Source organism: Leucopleurus acutus (genome assembly GCF_964270905.1).
Source record: "Leucopleurus acutus genome assembly, chromosome: 16".
In the NCBI taxonomy this organism is placed as follows: domain Eukaryota; kingdom Metazoa; phylum Chordata; class Mammalia; order Artiodactyla; family Delphinidae; genus Leucopleurus; species Leucopleurus acutus.
The window spans coordinates 82,305,242-82,328,873 of record NC_139158.1 but is presented as its reverse complement, the minus strand read 5'-3'; the positions used below and the strand labels follow the sequence as shown (position 1 = coordinate 82,328,873).

The 23,632-nt window shown below is 45.8% G+C and overlaps 1 protein-coding gene across 1 annotated transcript; it reads right to left on the bottom strand.

Moving 5' to 3' along the window:
• Nucleotides 1–4,220: 4,220 nt before the first annotated feature.
• On the bottom strand, nt 4,221–23,270 carry RAE1 (ribonucleic acid export 1). The gene is made up of 12 exons (XM_082856213.1): nt 23,128–23,270; nt 19,774–19,870; nt 19,091–19,195; nt 17,974–18,066; nt 13,947–14,033; nt 12,884–12,970; nt 12,348–12,419; nt 11,204–11,311; nt 8,793–8,899; nt 8,633–8,708; nt 7,852–8,046; nt 4,221–4,786 (listed from the first exon to the last, which is right to left on the bottom strand). Exons 2-12 carry the CDS (start codon nt 19,861–19,863, stop codon nt 4,700–4,702), a joined length of 1,107 nt encoding a protein of 368 aa, XP_082712339.1. The 5' UTR covers nt 19,864–19,870; nt 23,128–23,270; the 3' UTR covers nt 4,221–4,699.
• Nucleotides 23,271–23,632: the final 362 nt, after the last annotated feature.

Genomic DNA, 23,632 nt, shown 5'->3' with positions numbered 1-23,632 from the left:
GAGATATTTACATTCTTCTTTTTGTTTGAAATCTTCTGTGTACGTTTTACATCTCAATTCTGACTAGTCACGCAGAGGCCTAGAGCACCCAAAGTTACTAAAACTCATTGTAAAATGGCCTGTTTGCCTCCAATGCCCATCTGGGATGGAGATTTTCCGAATCTTTCCTTCCCAAACCAGGGATGCTAAAGGGTGAGCAGGTGCTCAGAACCCCCTGCACCCCACACAACAAGGCTTCAATGTCCCAGGAGGAAACCAATGGGGGCATTAAATTTTAAGTAGAAAAGTCAGGAATCTGACTACTGAAAAATTGTCCCCTTCAGCATTTCCTAAGGAGGCCATCCATCTTCTAAAGATAAAAGTGTATTATTTTAAAGAATAGTCTTCTAGCAGGATAAATAATCTTTGACTCCACTTTCCAACTATTTGACAAGCTTACTGACAGCAGCAAACGGAGAGTAAACATGCCACTTCTTTTAATCAGCTGAAGCAGGTGAAACTGAATACAGAACCTTGTCCCCAATACTGCCACTGGCGTCACTGGCGCCATCTGCTGGCCACACTGAAACAGCCTCCCCCTGCGACAATCCTTAGGGACGTTTTCGTTCCAGCAGACTCCGTGGGATAGGAGACTTCCCACCGATGCCATCCCCCCATGAAGTTACAATAGCAGCAGCTGACACTGGAGCATTTATTACGTGCCAGCCACGGAAGCCCTTGGCATGCTCTAGCTCTTTACTCACACCCACCTTCTGCGGTAGCTACTTTTAACGTCTCCTATTTTACAGATGAGGTCACTGAGGCTCAGAGAAGTTTAATCACATGCTCAAGGTCGCAGAGTTGGTAAGTGACAGAGCTCGGATGTGAAGACAGGCAATCCAACTCTGAGTGCATGTTCTTAACTATAACGTTGTACAGCCATTTCAAATGTCACATTAGAATTGCTATAACTACCCCTCCCATTTTGGGGAGAAGGCAAGGACACACTTATGACTGGTACTCATGCAATACTACTTGAGGTTATTATTGAACCTCAAGAACTCACCCTAAACCATATAAAAATTAACAGGGACAGAGAAAAATGCCCATCTCCGATATTAAAATATATCATACATACATGCATAGATTCATATATACACATGTAATGGTAGCACAATACTTACCATTACTGTATGCAACGTACTGGAATGGGTTCTGTCAACTTTTGTGGCTCCATTTTAAAAAATGCTACAACTACAGTCATTGTACCACCTATGAATGAGTCATGATTTAATTTGGAAAATGCTGGCTTAGATGTTCCTATATGCATTCCAGGTTCATTTCTTACAGAGCCCGTCCTTAAAAGGAAACTCAAGTTTTGAATAAAAAAAAGTATCCCTCCACTCTACCAAGTAGCCTAGAACACATGGAATAATGTCACCTTTACAGAATTTTCCAGCGAGGTATGTTTGTACCTTGAAGACGACTTTCAGGTGTACGTTTTAACTTCCATTGTATTATTTCCTGTCTCATTTTCATTGCTTTATTTTCACTGTATTATTTTTTATGGTTACTTTCTACAATACCTTGGGCAAGAGGTATTAGTTTTCCATATCCTGAAATTTTTTCTCTAAATTTATGGCAGCAACAAATTTATTTTTGAAAGGTAACTATGTTTTCAAGAAGTGGATCGATTTAAAGAAAAATCAGTAAATACCAGTGGAAGCGGTGGCTCAGCCTGCCTGGGAAGCTGCACTGACACCCGCTGTCCAGCGCAGGGCCCCGCCTCTGAGGAGCTCCTCCCCTGCTGGAACCGCCACTTCTCTGGAAGGACAGCAATCCCTCACTGCAGGGAGTCGGGCACACACATAGTTCCACCCAACCCAACCCCTACATCCTCTTGTCCAGGGCTGGTGACAGATGAAGCCGCCCGTAAAGCAGCCCTGGGCAGGGAGGGTTCGGAAGGCCCCCCTGCCTGAGCGGGATTCTCCCAGGCAGGCTCAGACGCGGGCCTGCAGACCTGCGCTCACACACGGAGAACCACAGTGCCCTGCCATTTCCAGGATCTGCCCCTCTGAACCTGGGGTCAGACCAAACGTAACAGGATCAGAGGGGAGCTCCTCCCTGTACTCAGGCTTGGGAAAAACCGTAAGGACACCTTGTCCAGCATCTTTTTTTTTTTTGGCTGCACCATGAGGCACGCAGGATCTCAGTTCCCTGACCAAGGATCAAACCCACGCCCCCTGCAATGGAAGCGCGGAGTCTTAACCACTGGACCGCCATGGAGGTCCTGAGCAGCATCTTAATATGATCATGTCCACAATTAATCAAGAAAGTTATGTTATAAATAGGGATGAGAAGAAACCTAATAAAACCAAGTGGAAAATTGAATGGAAACAAAATGTTAACTGTAGAATCTAGGTGGTAGATATATGGCCACTACAAATCTCCACTCCTCTGTATGTTTGAAAGTTTTCCTTAAAAATGTTGGAAAAAAAATAAGTGAAAACAAAACTTGTCTTCTCCATGAGGTTTACATATTCCACCTTCAGCAAAAGCAGGAACTCTATTTTTAACTGGGTGTAAATTTTTAATGGCAGTATGACTTGACACTTATTAAAGCACAGTCAAGATTACACTTGTATCTTTCCAAACTAGAAGATGCCATCAAATTTACGACTACCTATTGAGCACCTGCTGTATGCAACATACAGCACTGGTGCCTGCAGGGATGAGGATGCTGAAGTTGGAGAGTTCCTCAGACTTCGCATACCTTTTAGGAAACATGAGAACAAGTATCTTAAGTTTAATGACTTCAACAAATATTTACAGGTTCAACATTAGAAAAAATACAGCAGACTTTTATGTTCTGGGTTCTAGGCCGACAGAGAACTGAGCCTGTCTCCCAGCAAGGAGCTTACTTTACTCCTGGTTTCTGGCAGCCCCAAGTCCAACCCTGGACTTAAGCAAATGTTTTAAATTTGCCAATTAGAAAAACTATCCCCTTGGTGATGTGACAAGGCCCAGTCTTGGAAAAGAACACTCTAAAAGGCTCATGACTTAAGACTCACTATTTTGTGGTCATTTTCAACCATAGCCAGCCACTAGCTTGTAAGAGTAACAAAACTGCGGCTAGGGCTTCCCTAGTGGCGCAGTGGTGAGAGTCCGCCTGCCGACGCAGGGGACATGGGTTCGTGCCCCGGTCGGAAGATCCCACATGCCGTGGAGCGGCTGGCCCCGTGAGTCATGGCCGCTGAGCCTGCGCGTCCGGAGCCTGTGCTCCGCAACGGAAGTGGCCCGCATACCGCAAAAAAAAAAAATAACTGCGGCTAAACTAAAAGTGATCCATCTATTCTCACCTCCAACGAACGTTGGCTACTGAAATAGCCTGAGCTTGGCTAGAGCTTGGCTCTCCTCATGGCAATCTTTCCTACTCGCTGTCTGCCGATACACACAGATCGCAGAGCTGCAGGGCTGATTCATAAAGGGAAGGAAAAAGTTAGCTGTAAACAGTTAACCTGAATATTAAGACTTTTCTAGTGCACTTGCCTTTCCCTCTCTCTCAAAAAAATAAAAGAAAAAAACAACCAACCCAAAACAAAACTTTTCAGACCAAAAGAACCAGAGAGTTAATGGTCTGAATTCATCTGTGATCTGACTACCAAAGAATTTAAACCATTGAGTGCTAGCAATGTCTTTCAGTAGAAAACTTTATTTTGTCTTTTAAGAGTAGGCAAACAAGTCTTACAGTATTATCAATACCAGAGCTCCACACTCAGGAAGTTAATTTACACACCAGCCCCGAAGAGTAAAGCAGAAAAAGCATTCGGGATTGCAGGGCAAAAACACAACAGACTCTCATTTCAGATACTTACCAATCAGGAATTTTGAACTACATGAAATAAAAAAGCAACACCTCAAACCTATGGCTACTGGGGGCAGCAGCTCCAAGTACTTCCCAGGCAGGGTACCTGGGTTCTAACTTGAAGGCCACACATGCATCACCCACTTTGGCTTTGCCCACAAAGGCCTGTCACTCAGAACACGAACACCCCTGTTCCAGTCACCAGGACATCTGCCCTGCAGAACTGAAAAGCACTGGAATGTCCAAGACAGGAATGAAGGAAGCAAAAGAAAAACACATTCAAACTCTGCCCACCAATGCTTGGAGAGACTGCTGCTAGACAATCCACACAGCAGAAATACTCCCAGCTCAGGGGTTCCTCTCTCCAAAGGGGCAAAATTTCTGCATTTCCCACAGGGCATCTGCAATCACAAATCAAAACCCAATGATGATGCTGAGCAGGGCAACCACTTCAAAGCTTACGGGGTGGGCAAGGGGAGAGACGGACAAAGGAGCTTAGTAGACAATCTTCTAAATATTTTATTACAAAATACAGTACAGGGCTCGTAGAATGTTTCCCAATGTTCTCTAATACATATACTGCTGAATGAAGCACTGCAAAATACCTGGCAGTTGCCCACATGAATCTAAGATCTTAGAGTTACAGACAAAACCTGTAACCGGCAGTGGAATGGAGAGATGGACAGTCACCGTGGCCGCCAGGCTCCTGACTGCTGAACAATGACATCGTTTTCTTCAGGGGTTGAAATCCATATCCATGGCTGACAACCCACTGAAAGCTGGGACCCAAATTCGTACAGAGATGAGGCAGAGTGGAGAGAAGACAACTCTGGACAACCCACAAGTCTCCAGCCACTACTTCTTATTCCTGGGCTTTAGCTCTTCGGCTGCGTTACGTAGGAAAATGTAATTTTTCTTTTGGGGGTTATAAAATTCATGTCCCTAAAGGGGAAAAAAAACAGTACCTTAAAAATTGATTAAAAATCCGGTTAGCATTTTGTGGGCACTTTTAACATGCCAAGTCCTGTGCTCCATGCATGATGTGTAATCTCTCTGGAGGAATAAAACAGGTAAATGGAGAGAAATAAAAGTCAAACGTTAAACAAAAACTTTAATCCTCAGAGTAAAGGTTAAGGACTTGGTGGAAATGTCTTCAATGTGCCCCTTAGAAGGATGATTTTCTACATATTTATCTTTTCAGCACTGAGACTTCTGTCAACCTTCCACCGCCTTAATGCCAAGATGACTCCCCCTCAGTGAGCACAGACTGGGGAGGGGAGGATGGCGGAGGATGAGCTGGAGGTTTCTCAGCACAGGAGACTTCTGGTCTGTGACGTCACAGGGAGCGGGGCAAGTCCCAGGATGCGCCATCGCAGACGCGGAGGGAGGTGAAGTGCGGGTGTCAGCGTGTCTGCTTGCGCCTGTGCTGAGGAGGAAGCGGGGCTGTGTGACACTGGGGGAGTCGGAAGCACCCAGCTCAGGCCAGGCTAGAAAGGGCTGTGAACAAGCTGAGGCCTGTGAAAACTGTCCCACAGGGAAAAGGAATGGCAGCCACAAAGCTAAGTGACAATGACAGGACTTATGTTTCAGGAAGACAGCAGAGTGGTGTGGGTAAGACAGATGAGTGGAAACCCGAGGTAACCAAAAGGCCTGGAACAGGGAGGTGGGAAGCGCCTCTGGGTGCATTCTGCCGCCTGCAGTGCAACGATATGCTTTATTCTCACTCCTTGACAGTTACGCCAAGATAGTTCTAGAAGTTCTGCTCACCCAATGACCATTAAGTCTCATCGTAATACACAAAGTGCAGCTTTTCGGAACAGTTACGCTCAAGCAACAAGCTAATAATATTAATCATATGTGGGGATAACTGTCCTTCAACTAAGAACAATGGAAAATTCGTAAGCAACTTTAAGTTAAAAGATTATAATTTAAGTGTTCCACGGTTGACATTAATTGCTCACATGAATTAATTCTGAGTGGCATTCAAAGCGATGAGCTTTGATTTTACACTGCTTACAATTTACAATTATTTTTTCAACGCCTGAAACACACAGAGCCATGAGTGTGATGTGAGTTAAACATGGAGTTTTAATGTGGCGGCAGGCTGAGCAGGTGAAGAAGCGGAGATCCATCGAAGAGGCCCACAGGGAAACTGAGGCCTCAGGCCACAATCTGGGTCCAACCCCAGCCAGGCAGAACCAAAAAAGCACACACTTTGCAAAACTGAGTGCGTGGCTTCCACAGGTGAATGGATAAACAAACTGTGATACATCCAGATACCATGAAATACTACTCAGTAAAAACAAACTAGTGACACAAGAGCAAAAAAGAGTACACAGTATATGAAGCCGCCTATATAAAATTCTAGAAAACCGCAAATCCCCTATAATGACAAAAAGCAGATCACTGTGTGCATGAAGGAAAGGATTACAAGGACACAGAGACTTCTGGGGGAGACACAAGTGTATGTTATCTTGACTGTGGCGAAGGTTTCCTGGGTATATACACAGATACTGAAACTGATCAAGCTACACTTTAAATGTGTGCAATTTACTGCCTTTCAATTACAACTCAGTAAAGTTGCTGCAAAAAAAGGCAGCTATGCAGCTCACATAAGCAAACGCTCAGAGAGAGTGCGCCTCCCACAGGCCTGAGCAGGCATCACAACACTGCGCTGAGCGGGTGAGATGTACCGCAGGTGAAGTGGACAGAGCTCCGTGACTGCCCAGCTCTTCTGAGAAAGAGAACCCAAGGCGACTCCAAGACCGACACCCCACTGCCCAGGAGGTGTCTGCCTCAAAGAGGAACGAACACAGGAGAAGCAGCAAGCGGGAGGGTACAGCGGGGGCGGAATCCACCAGATTTTGATCTCCTAGGTTAAGGTGCTTAGGGGGTAGCCAGGGGCGGACATCCCGTTGGGACTGGAACAGCGGAAGAAGTGGGGAGCGAGGTCAGGAGCCAAGTTAGACATGAAAGAGTCACCTGCTTAGGCTGGAAGAGCTGCTGCTTCGTGAATGCAGACGCGCCTCGAGGACCCGAAGGAGAACCACAGAAAAAGGCCTGCGTACAAGAGGTGGGCAGAGAGCAGAAGCCACCAGAGATGGCAAGGAGCAGACAGGAGTAGGAAGACAACAGACAACGGAAAGCTCAGAGAAACCAAGGGGAGGGCTTTGTGAAGGAAAGAGGAAGGGATGGACCGGTGCCCAGCACAGACAGCAAGGAAGCTTCTGGACTGGACAAGAAGAAAGGCAGCAAGAACCTGACTACAGTCCAGGAAACTGAGGAGGAGACAGAGGTGGGGGAACAAAGAGGGCAGGGGGTCACCACTCTGGACAAGTTTAACAGAAGGGAAACCAGGCTTCTTAACACTTGTGTTAGAAGAGCCGGTGTGCCTACAGACGGGGGAACGAGACAGGGGACAGGTAGAGAAGAACGAAGGGGGGAGGGGGAGAGGGAGAGGGAGAGAGATGTGTGCTGTGTGTTGTGTGTGTCTCGGGGAAGGGAGGGGGGCAGGGCCAGGGAAGACAGACACATTGTGGATGTGAACAAGAAAGACACTACGGCTATGGAGCCCAAGTACCCAGGTCTGCTCTCTTTACCATCACACTGGGATGACTCCAAAACACAGCCAGGACCCTGTCAGTCCCTAACTTCCCTCCTCCCCACACAGCAAACAAGCAAAGAGCCAATGCCTCTGGTGGAAGCCCCATGGCCTTGCTGAGCCCTCTTCACTCTCGCCCAACAACCCCTGGCATCACTGGATGACTGGACCCCCCAGAGTGGCGGCCGCTGGGTTTACAGTGACCAAACACTTGACGTGGGCACGTTCTCAGAGAAAGGATGGGAGGGAGGCCCTGCTGTTCCCTTTGCAGTCAGGTGACGGTGACATGCCATTTGCAGACACACAGCGTGTCTGTGGAGGCCTTGCGACTGAAGCCCAGGCCTTCCGACTCCAGAGCCTGGCTCTGCTGCCTGAAGGGGCCCAACGCAGGTTTGGGAATTCTCACCTTTGACCAGTCGTAGCTGGAAGCATATGCAAATATGTTTCCATTGTGATTGAAGCAGCAAGCCGATATCGGTTGATCTAACTGTTCCGAAGTTTTTAGTTTTGTTCTGGCATCTTTGTCCCAAAAGCTGAATCTACCATCAGATCCCACAGTTGCAAGGGTGCCATGAACAGGATGGAACGCAATTCCATTCACCTACAAATGATGGATATGTACAATGAGAAGCAGAGGCAGAGGAGGGAGGAGAAATCAGGTTCTCGCCAATGCAGACTTCCTGGTTCAGTCAGGACACAAAATGGAACAGACCGTCAGTTCAGTAGAGCTGGCGGCCCGCTGATGACAAGAGAAACTAGCCCCACTTCCTGAACCAATCGGCAGCCCAGGACTGAATCTCGTCTCTTGTTCAAAACACGAGTCAGCAGAGGTTAATAAGTATGTAAGCTAGTGACACCAAGGAGCGAACCTCAGGAAAATGCCTTTTTCTTTTTCAGCAAACAGCAATTTCTCGGTTTTAGCTAAGTGTATCAACTGTCTACCAGCACTCATACAGGTGGAAGTCGCTCCCCAAAACTCCTAAGCCTGCATTCAGAAACAGAGAGAATGAAGACGGTCAATATGTTCATAAAAACAGAAAACTGAAACCTCTCACGTAAGCCATTTATCTCTGCACGCGAACACACACAATGACAGTGATCTTTTCTGACCCCATAATGACTCAGCTACCCACCTCCAAGTCTAGTTTCTAGACACGTTCTCAGGGTTACAGTTTCTAAAAACGTACCGCGTAAATGTCCTGAGGAGCTGAAGTGTTGGTTCCGTTAGATCGATGACATTTAAAGGTGAAGTTATCTTTGGCACTGAAAAACAAAGGCCCAACTTAGTTTTCCTTTTTAAAAAAAAGCCTCAAGTGAAAATCTTCAAGCTGATCAGGCCTCACTTACGGATTCGGGGGGTTGATGTAGTGAATGGCAACTCTCCCCTCAATGCTTCCCAGGGCAAAACCTGTCGGCTTGTTCTGTTTGTCTTTAAAAATAGCCACACAGCGATGCTACAGTTGGGGGGAAAAAGTATATCATCACAATGGAAGCTGTAACATTCCATAACTAACGTGACTGTACACAGCTTTTACCCCATTTTCGGGTTTTGAAAGAACCAGAAACAGTATTTCTCAAATACGGTAAAGAAGATAATTTCTATTCCTCCAAGTAAGCGTTATTTTCCTTTTACTCAGCCACATGATTTTATGAATAAACCTCGGACCAAGTGCTTCCATCCAGGCACCGTTCTCCCTCTGCCACCCTAAAGGCTCTGCTGTCACTGCAGCGTGGCACGCGGCCCTCAGAGCCCCACCAGGTCCTATTCTGCCACCCTGAAGGCCTTGCTGTCACTGCAGCAGGGCACGCGGCCCTCAGAGCCCCACCAGGTCCTTTTCTGGTGCTGGCCCCCTGGTGGGTCGGGAGAACATGTCACTTTGATTCACAGCCCACCACTGACTAGGTAAGTGCCCTCCAGCAAGTCACCCAACGTTCCAGAGCCTCTGCGTCCCCAACTGGAAAAGGGAAGTAGTGCCTGCCTGTGGAGCACGGGGGACCAAGGGTCAAGCATACAGTGGACGCGGCCAGAAATTTCTAAACCGTGAATAAGCTATGCAAAAGCCAGACACTACACTCGATCCAACGCTGAGTTTGAGGGCCCAAAGGAGGGTTTCCTGGACTCCACAGAAGATCCCACAGAAACAGCCCACGGCCCAGCCTCCAGGGGCAAAGGAGCACAGATCCACATTCTTATTGTCAATCAAGAAGAGGTGCATTAAATGTGGACGCAGGGAAGGAGAGAAATGAACAGATCTGAAATCACATGCAGGGTAGAAGTGAGCTTGGTGGTTGATGACATGGGAGAGGAGGAGAGGAGGGAGAGTGAATCAAGGACGACTCCTGATTTCTGGCTTAGACAGCTAAGGGGCGGAGGTGCAGAGCACACAGGGGAGAGCAGGCTGGGGTGGTGGGGAGGGGCAGGTAAAGACTGCTCACTCGGCACACACAGAATGCCTTCTATTCAGGCCTGGCTGCAGGTGCCAGGAATAAGGCAGCAACAAACACAAAATCCCTGCTCTCACTGAGTCTAAGGTCTGGTCAAAAAAACAAGATGAGTAAAATCTACACGTATGTATATATAAGACACACACACGTATCTCTCTATATATAGCCTGGGGAGAATGAGCAGGGAGGATCCTGAGAAGAGGTAACATGATCTGCAGAAAGTGGTCCTGGGTTTGGCATGGGATGCTCTGGGGCTGAGACATGAGGAGGGTGCAAAGGAGCTGCCAGACTGTGGGTGTCCTTGTCAGGAGCACAGAGGCAAGGCCTGCTGGGGATCCAAGTCTCCAGCCCACAAGGCGTACCTAAGCAACAGCAACGGCCGGCAGATGTAGAGGAGCCAGTGGCCAAGGGCAGATGCCTGGGGAACCTCAACATGCAGCAAGAAGCAGCAAGGAAGACAAAGCAGCAACCAGAGAGGCAGGACGCAAGAGGCTGGCATTACAGAAACCAAGGAGAGGTTTAAGAATATGTGATAAGAACAGCAGTGAATGCTGCTGCCACGGTAAGATGAGGGTTGATGAGTACCCACTGGAGCTACTGATTAGAAAGCCATCACTGGCCATGCCAGAAACAGTTTCAGCGGAGTAACGGGGGCAGAAGTCTCAAAGGAGGGTAAGAGATGAATGGGACGTAAGGGAACCAAGAAAGCTCACGTAAGACACTTACTTGACTTCAAAGGGAAAAAGGGACGGAGGTGGAAGAGGATGTGGGGGTCAGAAGAAGCTTGTTTCCTAGGATTGGACTTGAGCCTGGTTCAGTGCCAATGAAGTACAAGAGGAGGGGAGATGAGATACAGGAGAGAGGCAGGTGGTTGACAACCTAAGGCTCCTGAGAAGGCTCACCTAACAGCTGGGAAAAGGCAGGGAAGATGCAGGTGTAGCCAGAGTTCTAGATGCAGCAGGAGGAAGATGGGGAAGTTCCCAACCATCAGCTTCTATGTTCTCGGAGGGAGTGTCCAGGGGTCTGAAGAGAGTGAAGGAGATCTAAGAATCCGTGGCAGGTGAAGACCAAGCTAAAGACAGAAGCTGTGGATTCACAATGGAACCAATCCACCGAGGTGTGCACCCATTCAGCAACATGCAGCGCACCCGGGGGATGTTTGCAGAAGATGGTATTTACTCACTAAATATTTGTGTTTAAATTCACCCCCTTTTGAATGTCGGAAAGTACAACGATTTCCGTATGTGGCCACATGGCCAGATTGCCTGCGACAAGTGCTAAACATGAGCTTCTTGATTTGACTTGTGACTCACCTGATGTTTCAGTGGAGATTCTATCCTCCTGAATTCAGAAGGTTGATTCTCTAACTGATAGACGATCAGTCCCCTCTCTGCAGTTGCCACCACAGCCATAGGATATATCTGGGAAACAGGGGAAAGCAGAGACATGCTTAAAGTGGACTGTACTCTTTTTTATACCAAAGTATTAGATCAATTTTTTTTAGAGTCGCAAAAAGTAAGCCTGAATTTTTTTTCAAGCTTAACAGTTCAATGATATTATCACATTTCAAGGTAACCTAGAGAAATCGTATTTGAAAGTAGAACATTCATATCTTTTTAAAAGACTCATTTTTTAAAACTACAAAGTATACATTTAGAAAATGTACTGAGAAATAGAGAAGAAATGAACATCACCTCTCTCACCCCATCAAATGATAACTGTTGTTAGCATTATGGTATGTTAACCCCCGTCTTTTTTCCTGAACATTATACAGGTGTGTATATGCATGTTTCTGTATAATGCTGATCCTTCACTCAAAGCATGTTTAGTGAGCACCGCCCCACACATTTTCCAGAGAACACTAGCAGTGGCCACGTATCTAACATTCCCTCAAATGAACCCACAACAGGGTTCACTTAACCATGTCTGTCTTGTTGGCCCACTGGGTCACTTCCCATGTTTTACTATATTATAGAAAACAAAAAACATTTGCATCTTTACTTTTCTCATGATAAATTCCTAAAAGTGGAATTACTGGGGCAGTTGGTATAAAACTTCAACTTATTGCTAAACCAACAGAGAAGTTCTTTACTTTCAATCCGGCTCACTCAGAGACAGTCACCAAAGCTCTAGCACCACACCACAAAGTTACTGCCAGTCTTCCTACAGCCACACAGTGCATGTCATTCTGGGGACAGCATGGCATGTGGCTATCTGCGTATGTTCATACAAGTGACTAAAAAAATGCGACATCTAGTTTTCTGTAATTCTGGAACATATGCAGCACAAAAATCTACAGATTTAAGATGACTGAGGCAATCCAAACTACATCCCACATCTATTCCTAAAGTTTGAAGGGTTTTTACGTTACCCTCTGATTGCAAGATATCATAAGGTAAGAAGTGCCTTTATTTTTTTTTAAAGGAAATAATTATCATTAAGTTAAAAATTCCTTACCATGTCAGCACAGTAACACCTTTCAGGGAGTTGTAAAACCATCATAGGATTTGATGATCGTGTATCCCAAAACTAAAAGACAAAAAAAAAAAAAAAAAAAAAAACACCACAAAAACCCAATAAGTGACCATTCAGAGCTAAAGTCCAAATAGTGCAAGAATAAATGTCGGGCTTCCCTGGTGGCGCAGTGGTTAAGAATCCACCTGCCAATGCAGGGGACACTGGTTCAATCCCTGGTCCAGGAAGATCCCACATGCCACGGAGCAACTAAGCCCGTACGCCACAACTACTGAGCCTGAGCGCCAGACCCGCGAGCCACAACTACTGAGCTCGTGTGCCACGACTACTGAAGCCCGTGGTCCGCCACAAAAGAAGCCACCGCAATGAGAAGCCCACGTACCGCAACGAAGAGTAGCCCCCGCGCAGCAACGAAGGCCCAATGCAGCCAAAAATAAAATTAATTAATTTTAAAAAAATAAAATAAAATAAACGCCAATCTTGGTCAGGCCATGCAGTCCCTCAACAGTATATTATACCTTCAAAGTCTTATCCCAGCTCCCGGTCATCACACAGCTGTAGTTTGGTGCTTTGATCCAGTGTATAGTTTTAACAGGAGCATCGTGCTTTCAAGATAAAACCAAAATACACCAAGGTGAATGTAATAATATGCTACACAGCTTTGGTTCTGGAAATTCAAAGAGAAGGAACCTTAAATACTGAGGTCACGTCAAACAGAAACCAAAGGATAGGTCAGCTCTTCCCCATGACCAAAACATTCAATGTAACATCAAGAGCATGTATCTACCTTCCATTCTAACAAAATTTAATTTGACTTTAACCATAATTAACTAGCATGTGAGAGTGAAAGGGGGAGACATTCAGGAATAACTCATAGGGAACTCCACCACAGCTGTATCACTTAGATGACACGCATTCAGAGACTGAGGAGATGCTTCTAGCACACAGTACTGCAACCTCACGGTACGCAACACCTTCCTGAAAATGTCTCAGTGTCAAGAGGCTCTTCCTCACCAGGCCAGACCCTCTGGTTCCAGGCTCTCTCATCTTCCTCATTTCTGCTTTTCTTAGCAGTCTTCTCACAGAAGCTGCCTGCTGTCCCGAGCAGACCGTAAAAGCTCCTGGCGTGTGGAAGGGTCCCTCTTACTCACTGCGCTATCTGTACTCCTAAGGACAGTGCCTGGAGTATCACAGGCATTCATTCAATACAGACTTGTCGAATGAATGTGTGACCAAATGCAGTTGGTACAAGGCAAGCCGCACACGGGTGTCAGAATGCTGAGGATGAGCTGTACCATTTACAGGTTTTAATGTCACTAGCTCCTTATTATGCCCTCCCCATCCACACACTATGGAAGACCCATGACAGAACAATTTATGAAACACTAGATAAAACGAGAATGTGTACAAGATTGGTGTCATTTTTGTGCTACAGAGGTTTCTGGTATATTTAAATCTAATTGATTTGGAATGGTCAAACTGCATCTTTCCTATAATAGAGAATTATTGTAATTAAGAGATCATCGCAACCCTGGGCACCAGCCTTGCCCAGCCTTCCTGCAGAGGGTAAGTTTTTACTACCTGTGCTATCTGTATCGCCTGGTTACTGTTGAGGTCCCACATTTTGGCAGTTTTATCACATGACGCCGTAAATACTTTGCTCCCATCCTAAAATAAAATAGAAAAAAATCTGACATTCTAAGAAAAATAAAACGTCTATATGAACATCTAGGTATCAGACTGAACATACCGAGGCAGGTTTTATTTTGCAATTTTAATTTTTCCAATTATTTGGGGGCCAGAGTATTGCAAGCTACAGTATCATATACAAAACACATTTTCTGCTCTTTTTAATTGTTAATTTTTTCTAAGAGATAATATGTAAAAAGGTTAAAAAAACTTGAACAGCATTTAGAATTACAGAGTGAAAACGAAGTCTCTCCTGACCCCAGCTCGCCGCTCAGAGGCAGCCATAGCCACTGGCATGTCCTCCAAGAACAGCCTTTGTACATCCTGTATCGATGTGTATTACCTACCAGGGGCCACTTCAAAATTTTTTTCTTATTTTCATCAATTTCAAGCCTTCACAAAAGTTGCAAGAATAATACAATGAATACCCATAAACCTATCACCTAGATTCACCAATTGTAAACACTTTGCCACATTTACTGTATCTCTTTCTACCCCCCATTCCCGCTCTGTACCACATGTACAATCATGATTATTTTTCAGCTCAGTATCTCATAGCATTCGAAAGTGCATGCAATAAAACTACACTAATTTATGATAGTCACTGGTCCAATGTAAACTATAGAATAGCTTAAAAAATTGGCAGTCACTGTATAGTGGTTTTAAAATACTCACACACAGAACTCATAAAGTAGGTTAGTCAACATGAAGCACAAGGTAATTTAAAAACAAAAAGTACTGAGTTGAAAATTCTAGACCAGCTGTCAACAAATTTTTTTTCTTAAAGGGCCATATAGTAAATATTTTAGTCTTCGCAGGTCAAAAGGTCTCTGTTGCAACTCCTTAACTCTGCTGTTGTAGCTTGAAAGCAGCCATACACATTATGTAAATGAATGATGTGGCTGTGTTTCAAGAAAAGTTTATTCACAAAAATTGGTAATGGGTCAGATCTGGCCCATGGGCCACAATTTGCTGACCCCTGCCCTACAGTACTTCACTTCTGGTTCCACAGCTCAAAGATTTACCACTATCTTCCCCTAGCAAAAACTTCTTCCCATTTGCAGTCGCCAGTTCCCCATGTGAAAGAAGAGAGAAAACCTTCTTCCCTATTAATGAAGCTGTGAGGGCAACTCCACAAACCCTTGGAAAGACGATAATGTATGGAGAGGGATGCCCCGAGGCTGAGTGAAACACTGGCCCCTTAATCTCATAAAACGCCAGTCCTACCAGCTGCAGGATGCCAGGCCGCAGTGGACATACTGAGACAGAGGCCAGTCTACCTAACGGCTGGGGCACAGAAACGAGATTCCCAAGTGCTCTCGACTCAGCTCCTCTCAGGTCCACCTGCTGTGGCCAGACTGACCGTCCTCAGACTGCCAGAGAATCACCCTCACCAAGTTTTGGCTTTTATGCCTCAAGCGTTAACTGTGGCTCTTCTGTGCTTCTGTGCCTTTCCACACCTGCCCTTCTCTCCCAGGCTAGCTCCTATTCCTGTAAGCCCCTGTGAGGGAGGCTGTTAAGTGCGTGGGCTCTGGAGCCAGGAAGGTCCAAGTCTGGGCTCAGCCTTTCACCCCCTATATTCCCTCAAACAAGTCTCTTAACCGCTTCCCACAGGTGCCCCGCTAGTCTTTACGTGGCTGAATCTAGCTGTCACTGATTTCCACTACCTGAAATCCTTCTGTTCCTCTCTGTCGGTTTTAAGAGATCATGAGTTCCATAAGCACAGGATTTGCCTACCTCGCCTACTTTGACTTCCACTATATCCCAAGTGCTTAGCATACAATAGGTGCCAGACAATTATTTGAACTAAATAATGTTATTACCTGTTGTAAAACTATTATTATCGTCATCTTATAAGTGAAAAAACATACTCACAGAGATTAAATAACTTGGCAAAGTCAAAAAGTGGAGATACAGCCAAAATTTGAACCCAGGCCTGGAATGGATGAGACAATGCTCTAAAGCTATATAAGCAGATGGTTTACTTTTAAGATTCAGCTCAATTCTTGCCTCTTCTGTGGAGCATTCACAGCCCCCTTCCCAAACTTTATAGCTGCCTTCTGGGTTCTGTCTACCCAGTACAGCGCATCCTGCCTCTCTCAGAACTCAGCTCACTGAATAGGAACTCTTCATGTCTATGTCTCGATGCCTCCACTAGATGGCGCACAACTCTAATGGTGATGGAGAAAGGAAATAGACGGTACAAGTCTTTGTAAAAGCCAACAGCCTGCTCAGTACCATCCGAGCAACAGAATTCCGGTGTCAGTTAATTCTATTTCTTACCATACTTGATAAGAAACTTACAATTCTGATCTGTTAACTGATCAGTAAAGAAAGACAGGCAAAATAAATTAGAAATATTTAAAATCTATTCAAGTTGCTATTTTTCTACAGGTAAATTAAAACTATTATTAGTCTCATAATAACCCAATCAGACATGTCAGAAATACATTTTACAGGTAACAAAAATGCTTTAGAGAAGGCTGTCAGAGCTAATGATTAAAATGGGAGCAACTCTGGCTCCTTAACCATCTCAAAATGTTTATAAATAGTAGAATCATTTCCTATTTGAAAGCTAAGATCACACAAATGTACGGTGTGAGTAGTTTGCTATTTCTCATAAAGGTAAACATATATTACATATGACCCAGCAAGCCCACTATTAGATATTAATGCAAGAGGAATGAAAACTTATATTCACAGAAAATCCAATATACAAATGTTTATAGCAGCATTATTCGTAATGACCCAAAATGGGAAACAACCCAAATGTCCTTCAGCTGGTGGATGGTGAACAAAGAGTGATACATCCATACCATGGATTACTACTCAGCAATAAGGAAGACAAACTACTGCCAGATACAACAACCTGGATGGACCTCAAATGCAGTGTGCTCAAAACAGCCCGATTCAAAGGGCTTCTGTTTATGACATTCTAGTAAAGGCAGAACCACAGGGACAGAAAACACATCAGTGGTTTCCAGGGACTGGGGGCTGAGGAGGATTTGACTACAAAGGGCAGGAGGATATCCTTGGGCTGATGGATCTCTTCTATATTTTGACCACAACTCTATGCATTTCTCAACACTCACAGAATCATACACTAGAAAGGTTCAATTTTACTGTTTGCAAATCGCATCTAATAAAAAAAATTTGCATGAGCCTGAGGAGGGACCTTGAGGCTTAGCTTCCTCCGCACAGCTGCCCCAGACTCTCAGTCAGGCCCCTTTGTTTTCTCACTTCTGCAGGGTTCCGCCTTCAGCAGAAGGGAGGAGAGAAAGGCTGGGATGTCAATCCTGGGCTCCTCCTGTAGGGAGGGGTGAGTCCTCCACAGCTGCAGCTCTTGCTGTGTGACTTCACCATCCCTGCTGGTTTCCTTGTAAATGGTACCTTCATTAAACTCCCCAATCACCCACCCACTCCCCCAAAAAGAAAAATAAAGAAGAGCTCAGAGCTGAATAAACTTGAACACATTTACTTACATTGCTGATGTTCAGGATTTGGGAGGAAAAAGACTTCCAAAAAAACAAACTATTTCAGAAGTTTAATAATGGAAAAGGATTGATTCTTTCCCTAGGACTTATTTTCTGGGACAGTAATTTCTAATTTTAAAACAACATAAGCTCATGGCACGTGTAGAGGTAGGAAAGGCTTTAAAAAATTGTCTAGTCCCTTGCTCAAGGAAATATGTCAATAAATTAATGGATTTTTTAATGCAAGAAAAGCTTTCAGAGAGATTAAAGTTAACATGACTAAAGTTAACTGACTACATTATGAGTATCAATAAATTACTATATTTAAATTCAGAAACAGCACTTCTACAATGTGTACACATACTTGCTATTTGTGTTTCAGGTTATATAAAAACATATACATTTATATACACTCTGAAAACATGAAAAAACTGAATGAAACTTACATCACTCCAGCAGACATCTAGCACAGGCCCAGTGTGCATCTGTTGGGCTTTTGGAATAGTCTGTCCACTGTCTTGAACTTCCCAGCATCGAACCTATAATAATAAAACAAATTAACACAAACAGCCAATTAATGATACATTATATGCATTTTAAGTCCTTTGCTCCAAGCCATAATCAGATAAACATAAATTTACATTATAGACACTTTTTTCCGATCAAATGAACAAACATAAAATGAATAATACTTGGTGCCAGCACGGATAAGCTGAGACTTGTACTACTGGCAGATGTGTAAGTTGGTACAGCTCTTCTGGAAGATATTTATCTGAAATCCTTAAGTCTGTACCCTGTGTCTCAACTATTTCGGGACTTGAAGATTTCCCATGATGTACTTTACATGCGTTATCTGAATTAATCTCTACAACAGCTAAAGCTCTGTGAACTTACTGTCATCTCCATCTCATGAAACAGGACACGAGGCTTAACTAAGATAACTGGCCCAGGTCCCATATCTAAGAGAGTGGCAAAGCCACTATGTGTTTATCCGATTAGGAATGCGGTTGAATGTTTCAAGATTACTCCAGCAGGCCACTTGCACTCCTTTGTGAAGTGCCTCTAAACACCCTTCGCCTATTTTTGTACCAGAGTTTTTATCTTTCTTTTCATATGCTATGATTTCTTTTTGGTAAGTATAGTGTCTGTGCAGGATTTATGCTATATCTAAAGGTGAAAAAACTTTAACATATGCCTGAAGAACATTTGCAGGATGCCTAGAAGGGAAATTTGTACATACCATCATGGACAACTTTTATTTTCAATGAATACTACAGACCTGGGAATATACTTCAAGATACTGAACTAGAGTAGGAATTTTTGAATGCCGCATATGATCCTGCTTTCTTAACAAAAATCGGCACAAGAAGGGATGCCTGCCATTCAGACGGGTTCACACTCTAAACTCGGTGCTTAAAAAAAAGCCATGAATAAGCCTGAACTCTCTGCTTCACTCACTTGGAGCAAAAAAAAAAAAAAAAAACAACAAAACAGCTAACACTAACTGTGCCGATACAAAGAGATATGCCAGAGAGAACACGCAAACGTTTAAGGAGCACTTACATCGTTAGCCCACGACCCTGCAATAAGGAAGTTCCCCGGCAAGGCTGGCGGGCTAAAAGATAGACAACCAATGCTATCATCAGGAGAGGATGTTACTTCAATATCCTGGGGTGGAAAAAGTCCGTGTTAAAATGTATACATCGTCACAAGTCAATTCAAAACTGCCTTCTTTCTCACTAGCGCCTCATGGTGGCCTTCCCTTGTGTCAAGAGCTAAGTGAATTAGACCTTTCTTACTTTGATAAAAAGGGGGAGTGTAACTAAGCCAGTGAAAGCACTGGTGCTGCTGGAGTACAAGCAGCACTCTCAAAGGCAGGCCCACAACCATATTTCCCAGACGACGGCCCACCCGGTCACTCTTGCCCCGAAGTGCTCAATCACAGCATCACCTGCCTCCCTCCGCCACAGAAATTCTGAGTCAACAGTTGTGGGCTGGGCCCTAGGAACATGCAATTTTAACAGGCATCTCGAGTGATTCCAGTGATCAGGAATGTCAGGGGGAATAGGACACTCGTCCAGGGGACACACAGTTTCTCTGCTCCAGTATTTGTAAAAGCAGCCTGGACAAAATTTCAGAGTTTTCACCCCCAAAGGAGGCTCCCAACCCATCTGGGTTTCTCTCGCTGCCACAAGCGCGGGGCCCCCTGCAGTGTCTCTACAAACCCATGAAGCCTTAGGCGGTACCTTCATAGGGTTGTGATTATCTGCGGCGGCGCTGCCAAACATGCTGGCTCCCCCAGTGCCAAACCCGGAGGCTGCTCCAAACAGGCTCATCTTGGCCCTAAAAAATAATGGGAAAAGTTAAGGACAGGTCCTCTCTTAAGTAATAAACATCACTGAGAGGCAAGATAAAGATAATTAAGTTATGGAAGGGAAATAGAGCGTAAATAAATAAATGGCTTGATGGTCAGGCTTCTCTCTCCTGAAGAGGTCTAAATATGCGATAAGCAGAGTGCTTTTTAAAAATAAACTTTCTATTTTAGAATAGTTTTTAATGGAAAATTCTTAAGACAGAAGCGTTCCCTGGGCTTCCCCGGCTGCTCAGTGGTTAAGAAGCCACCTGCCAATGCAGGGGACACGGGTTCGATCCCTGGTCCGGGAAGATCCCACATGCTGCGGAGCAACTAAGCCCGTGCGCCACAACTACTGAGCCTGCGCTCTAGAGCCCACGTGCCACACCTGCTGAGCCCTCGTGCCTAGAGTCCGTGCTCCGCAACAAGAGAAGCCACCGCAATGAGAAGCCTGCACACTGCAACGAAGAGTAGCCCCCGCTTGCCACAACTTGAGAAAGCCCGCACACAGCAACAAAGACCCAATGCAGCCAAAAATAAATTAATTAAATAAAAAATTTTTTTAAAAAAGAAGAGTTCCCATACACCCCACATCCAGTTTCCTTCTTAACTTTGTCACAATTAATTCACCAATATTGACACATTACAGCAGAGTATTTTTCAGTCACCAGGTAAAATATAAATTCGCTCATTTCTTTTTACACAGTTAGAGACACGCTGCTGAGCACCAGGAACACAACTGGAAACCAGCAGAAGGCCCCATTCTTCCAGCTTCCCGCTTAGTGACAGTTCACTGTCTTTGTACTAATTTCCGCACTCTGGATTAGGTCAATATCTCTGCATGAAGTTACTTAGAAAAACAACCAACCCTGGCAGCAATCATAGGAGTTTAAAAAAAGTAATCCAGGGCTTCCCTGGTGGCGCAGTGGTTGAGAGTCTGCCTGCCGATGCAGGGGACACGGGTTCGTGCCCCGGTCCGAGAAGATCCCACATGCCGTGGAGCGGCTGGGCCCGTGAGCCGTGGCCGCTGAGCCTGCGCGTCAGGAGCCTGTGCTCCACAACGGGAGAGGCCACAACAGTGAGAGGCCCGCGGACCGCAAAAAAATAAAAATTAAAAAAAAGTAATCCATTTTGGTCTGCTTAAGTAGCAAAAGGTTTGGCATTATGTTTTGGACATTTGCCCAGCAAGAATCTCCCCACTTTGAGTTTTCTCCTGGGCACCATAGTCTAGTAGGCCCACCTGGGTTAGAACCATGCCTCTGCCACTCACCAGAGCTGGGACCCTACTCTCACCAAGCCTCATTTTCCCTATCCTGCAAACATAGAGAATATTAACAGCTTCTCCAGGGCTGTTTTGAGGATCAAATCAGATTATCTATGTAGAAAGCGCAATGTCTAGTGCATAGTGGGTCATAAACAACTTTCCCTTTTTTCCTTCCAAGGAGAAAGTCTGTGTATTATAACTCTGACGCCTCACATACACTGATGCCACATTTTCAATTCTGTCATTGGTTAGTAAATTTTTACACCCAGAAGCCTACCATATCAGCAACCTCTCCCAAAGGAGGCTAGCAGCTGAGTGACAAAAGTGACTAACCCAATAACATACAGCTCATGTGACAGGAGATAACAACAGTAGCATCTCTTAAGAAGACAACATAGAATGGGAAAACTGTGAGGAATTCTGGGGAGGTATTTGAATTTCCCGAGCTTTATGAAAAATAATCAAGTGTAGACCTACTAGGTCTATGAAAGCATTAGTATCTCAGAAAGCAACCTGTGCGAGGCCGTGGTGCTTGCTGACCACCTCTGCCTCAAATGTTTGAGATGTATTTGAAACACCAGTTAACTGCACAAGCACACAAAGGAATGAAGGGCTTCTGCAGTCAAGTCCAGGAACTACATATATGATTTGGGCACATTATTTAGCCTTCATTTTCTCACCTGTAAAAACAGACCCTGAAATCCACTTCACAGAGTTACGAAAACCAAGTGAGGTTGTACACACAGTGCCTGAAACGCCTGTCCCTTCCTCTCTTCAACCATCAAGTTGGGAGAGAGCATTTCTGCCATTAGGGACGAACTAAGGGAGAAGAACAAGGGCCATCGAGCATTAATCAGCCTACGTGGGCCACATGTTGTGCAGGACACCGAGAACCCTCTAGAAGTTCGGAAGACAAGCATACGTCTCCAGCCTACCGAAGCGTGCGCTCCTTCCCTCCTTGTTGCATCCCAGCTCTGATGCCTTCCTCTCTGCCCGTGAACAATGCAAGCTCCTCCCAGCCCTGGAGCATTCCTACCAGCTGTTCCTCCAGCCTGGGGTGATCCGCCCTCCCCCAAACCCCCAGCTGTCTCAGTGTGAATCTTCAGGTCCCACTTCAACAGGGGCCTCCTGCGAACTTTTGAGGGTGATGGAAACGGTCTAAAACCGCACTGTGATGATGTTTACACGACTCTATTAAACTTCCCCAAATCATCAAAATGTACACTTTAAACGGATTATTGTAAGTGACATTCAGTAAAGCTGTTAAAAGCATCTTCTTAAAGGAAGGCCCCTCCCAGAGGCTTCCCTGCCTTCCTAATGTAACACACGGGATCCTCCATCGTATCTCCGTCTTCTTCACAGCACCTGTCCCCATCTGGAACTTGTTGGCAGTCAGTCGCCTCCCCAGGAGAGTGCCAGCTCCACCACGGCAAAGAGCAACCTGGACGCTCCCCTAAAACACACCTGGCCCTCAGCACAGCGCCTGGCGCCTCACAGATACTTGCCAGGGCACAGTGTGTGCACGTGGATACTGGACTACTTGGCGGAGGAAACAGAAGCAAAGAACCAGTTTCAGAGAGGGATAAACGCAACAAAGGAGATGAAACCGGTTACCATGGGGGAGACTAAAGGGGGATGGCCTTCCGCAGAAGAACGGTCCGCGAAGGTCAACGAGGTGGCGGCTTGTGTCTGATGAGAAGCCAGACGTGTGACGAGGAAGGCGAGAGGCAACAGAGGCTGCCATCCACTCTGTGACCCTTCCCGGTGCCTCGGTTTCCCCACGAGAAATACGAGGGGGTTAGACCGGAGGGGACCCGTAAGGCCCCTTGCAGCTCTGACGTCCCTCCCAGGGGCCACTAATGGAGTTCGCCAACAGTCCTGCTCGTGCCCCAGCACCTCGCGGCGGGCCGCACTCGCCCGGGAGGACCAGGCCTCTGCGGCGCCATGGCGGCGGGGAACGCGGGGAAGCGGCACGAGGCCTACCTGAGAGTCGCGCCGCGGAGGGAAGCCGGCGGCAGGGAGCGGAAAGAGCTCGGGAGCCTGCGACCCCGCTCGGGCGCGGAGGAGGCGGTAGCCAGGTGACAGGAATCCCGGGAGCCTGAGGTCTTCTCACGCCGGTTGAGGAAACAGCCCTAATTACCGCGGAGACATTGCGCATGCGTCTCCGAGCCACTTCCTGTGTTGTCCGGAAGGCAGGGAAAGGAAGGAAAAGGCTCCTCCTCCCTGAAGGGAATTGCACATGCGCAGAAGCACTATTGACGCCAAGAAGAAGTCCTCGTGCCAGCAGTTTGCGGATTGGTCGAAAGTTGGTGTAGCCGACGCAGCTGCGGAGCGACTTCTCTGATAAGTCCGCGGCCCCGGCTGGTGAAGGGTTAGTTAACAATTTTCTCTTGTGAATGACAAGTCTAGCAAAATTACGATTGCCGCCAGTTCTTAAGGCCATCCTTCGAGAAGCTGATGGGACGCTACCTGGTTTCCTGCCCTGGCC

Excerpts from the sequence above, each read along its gene's own strand:
- RAE1 (XM_082856213.1), bottom strand. The coding sequence starts at position 19,863 with ATGAGCCTGTTTGGAGCAGCCTCCGGGTTTGGCACTGGGGGAGCCAGC. Across the intron at positions 19,196-19,773 it reads ATAATCACAACCCTATGAAG|GATATTGAAGTAACATCCTC; the intron begins GTACCGCCTAAG and ends TTTCCACCCCAG. Across the intron at positions 8,900-11,203 it reads AATCTCCACTGAAACATCAG|CATCGCTGTGTGGCTATTTT; the intron begins GTGAGTCACAAG and ends CCCCAACTGTAG.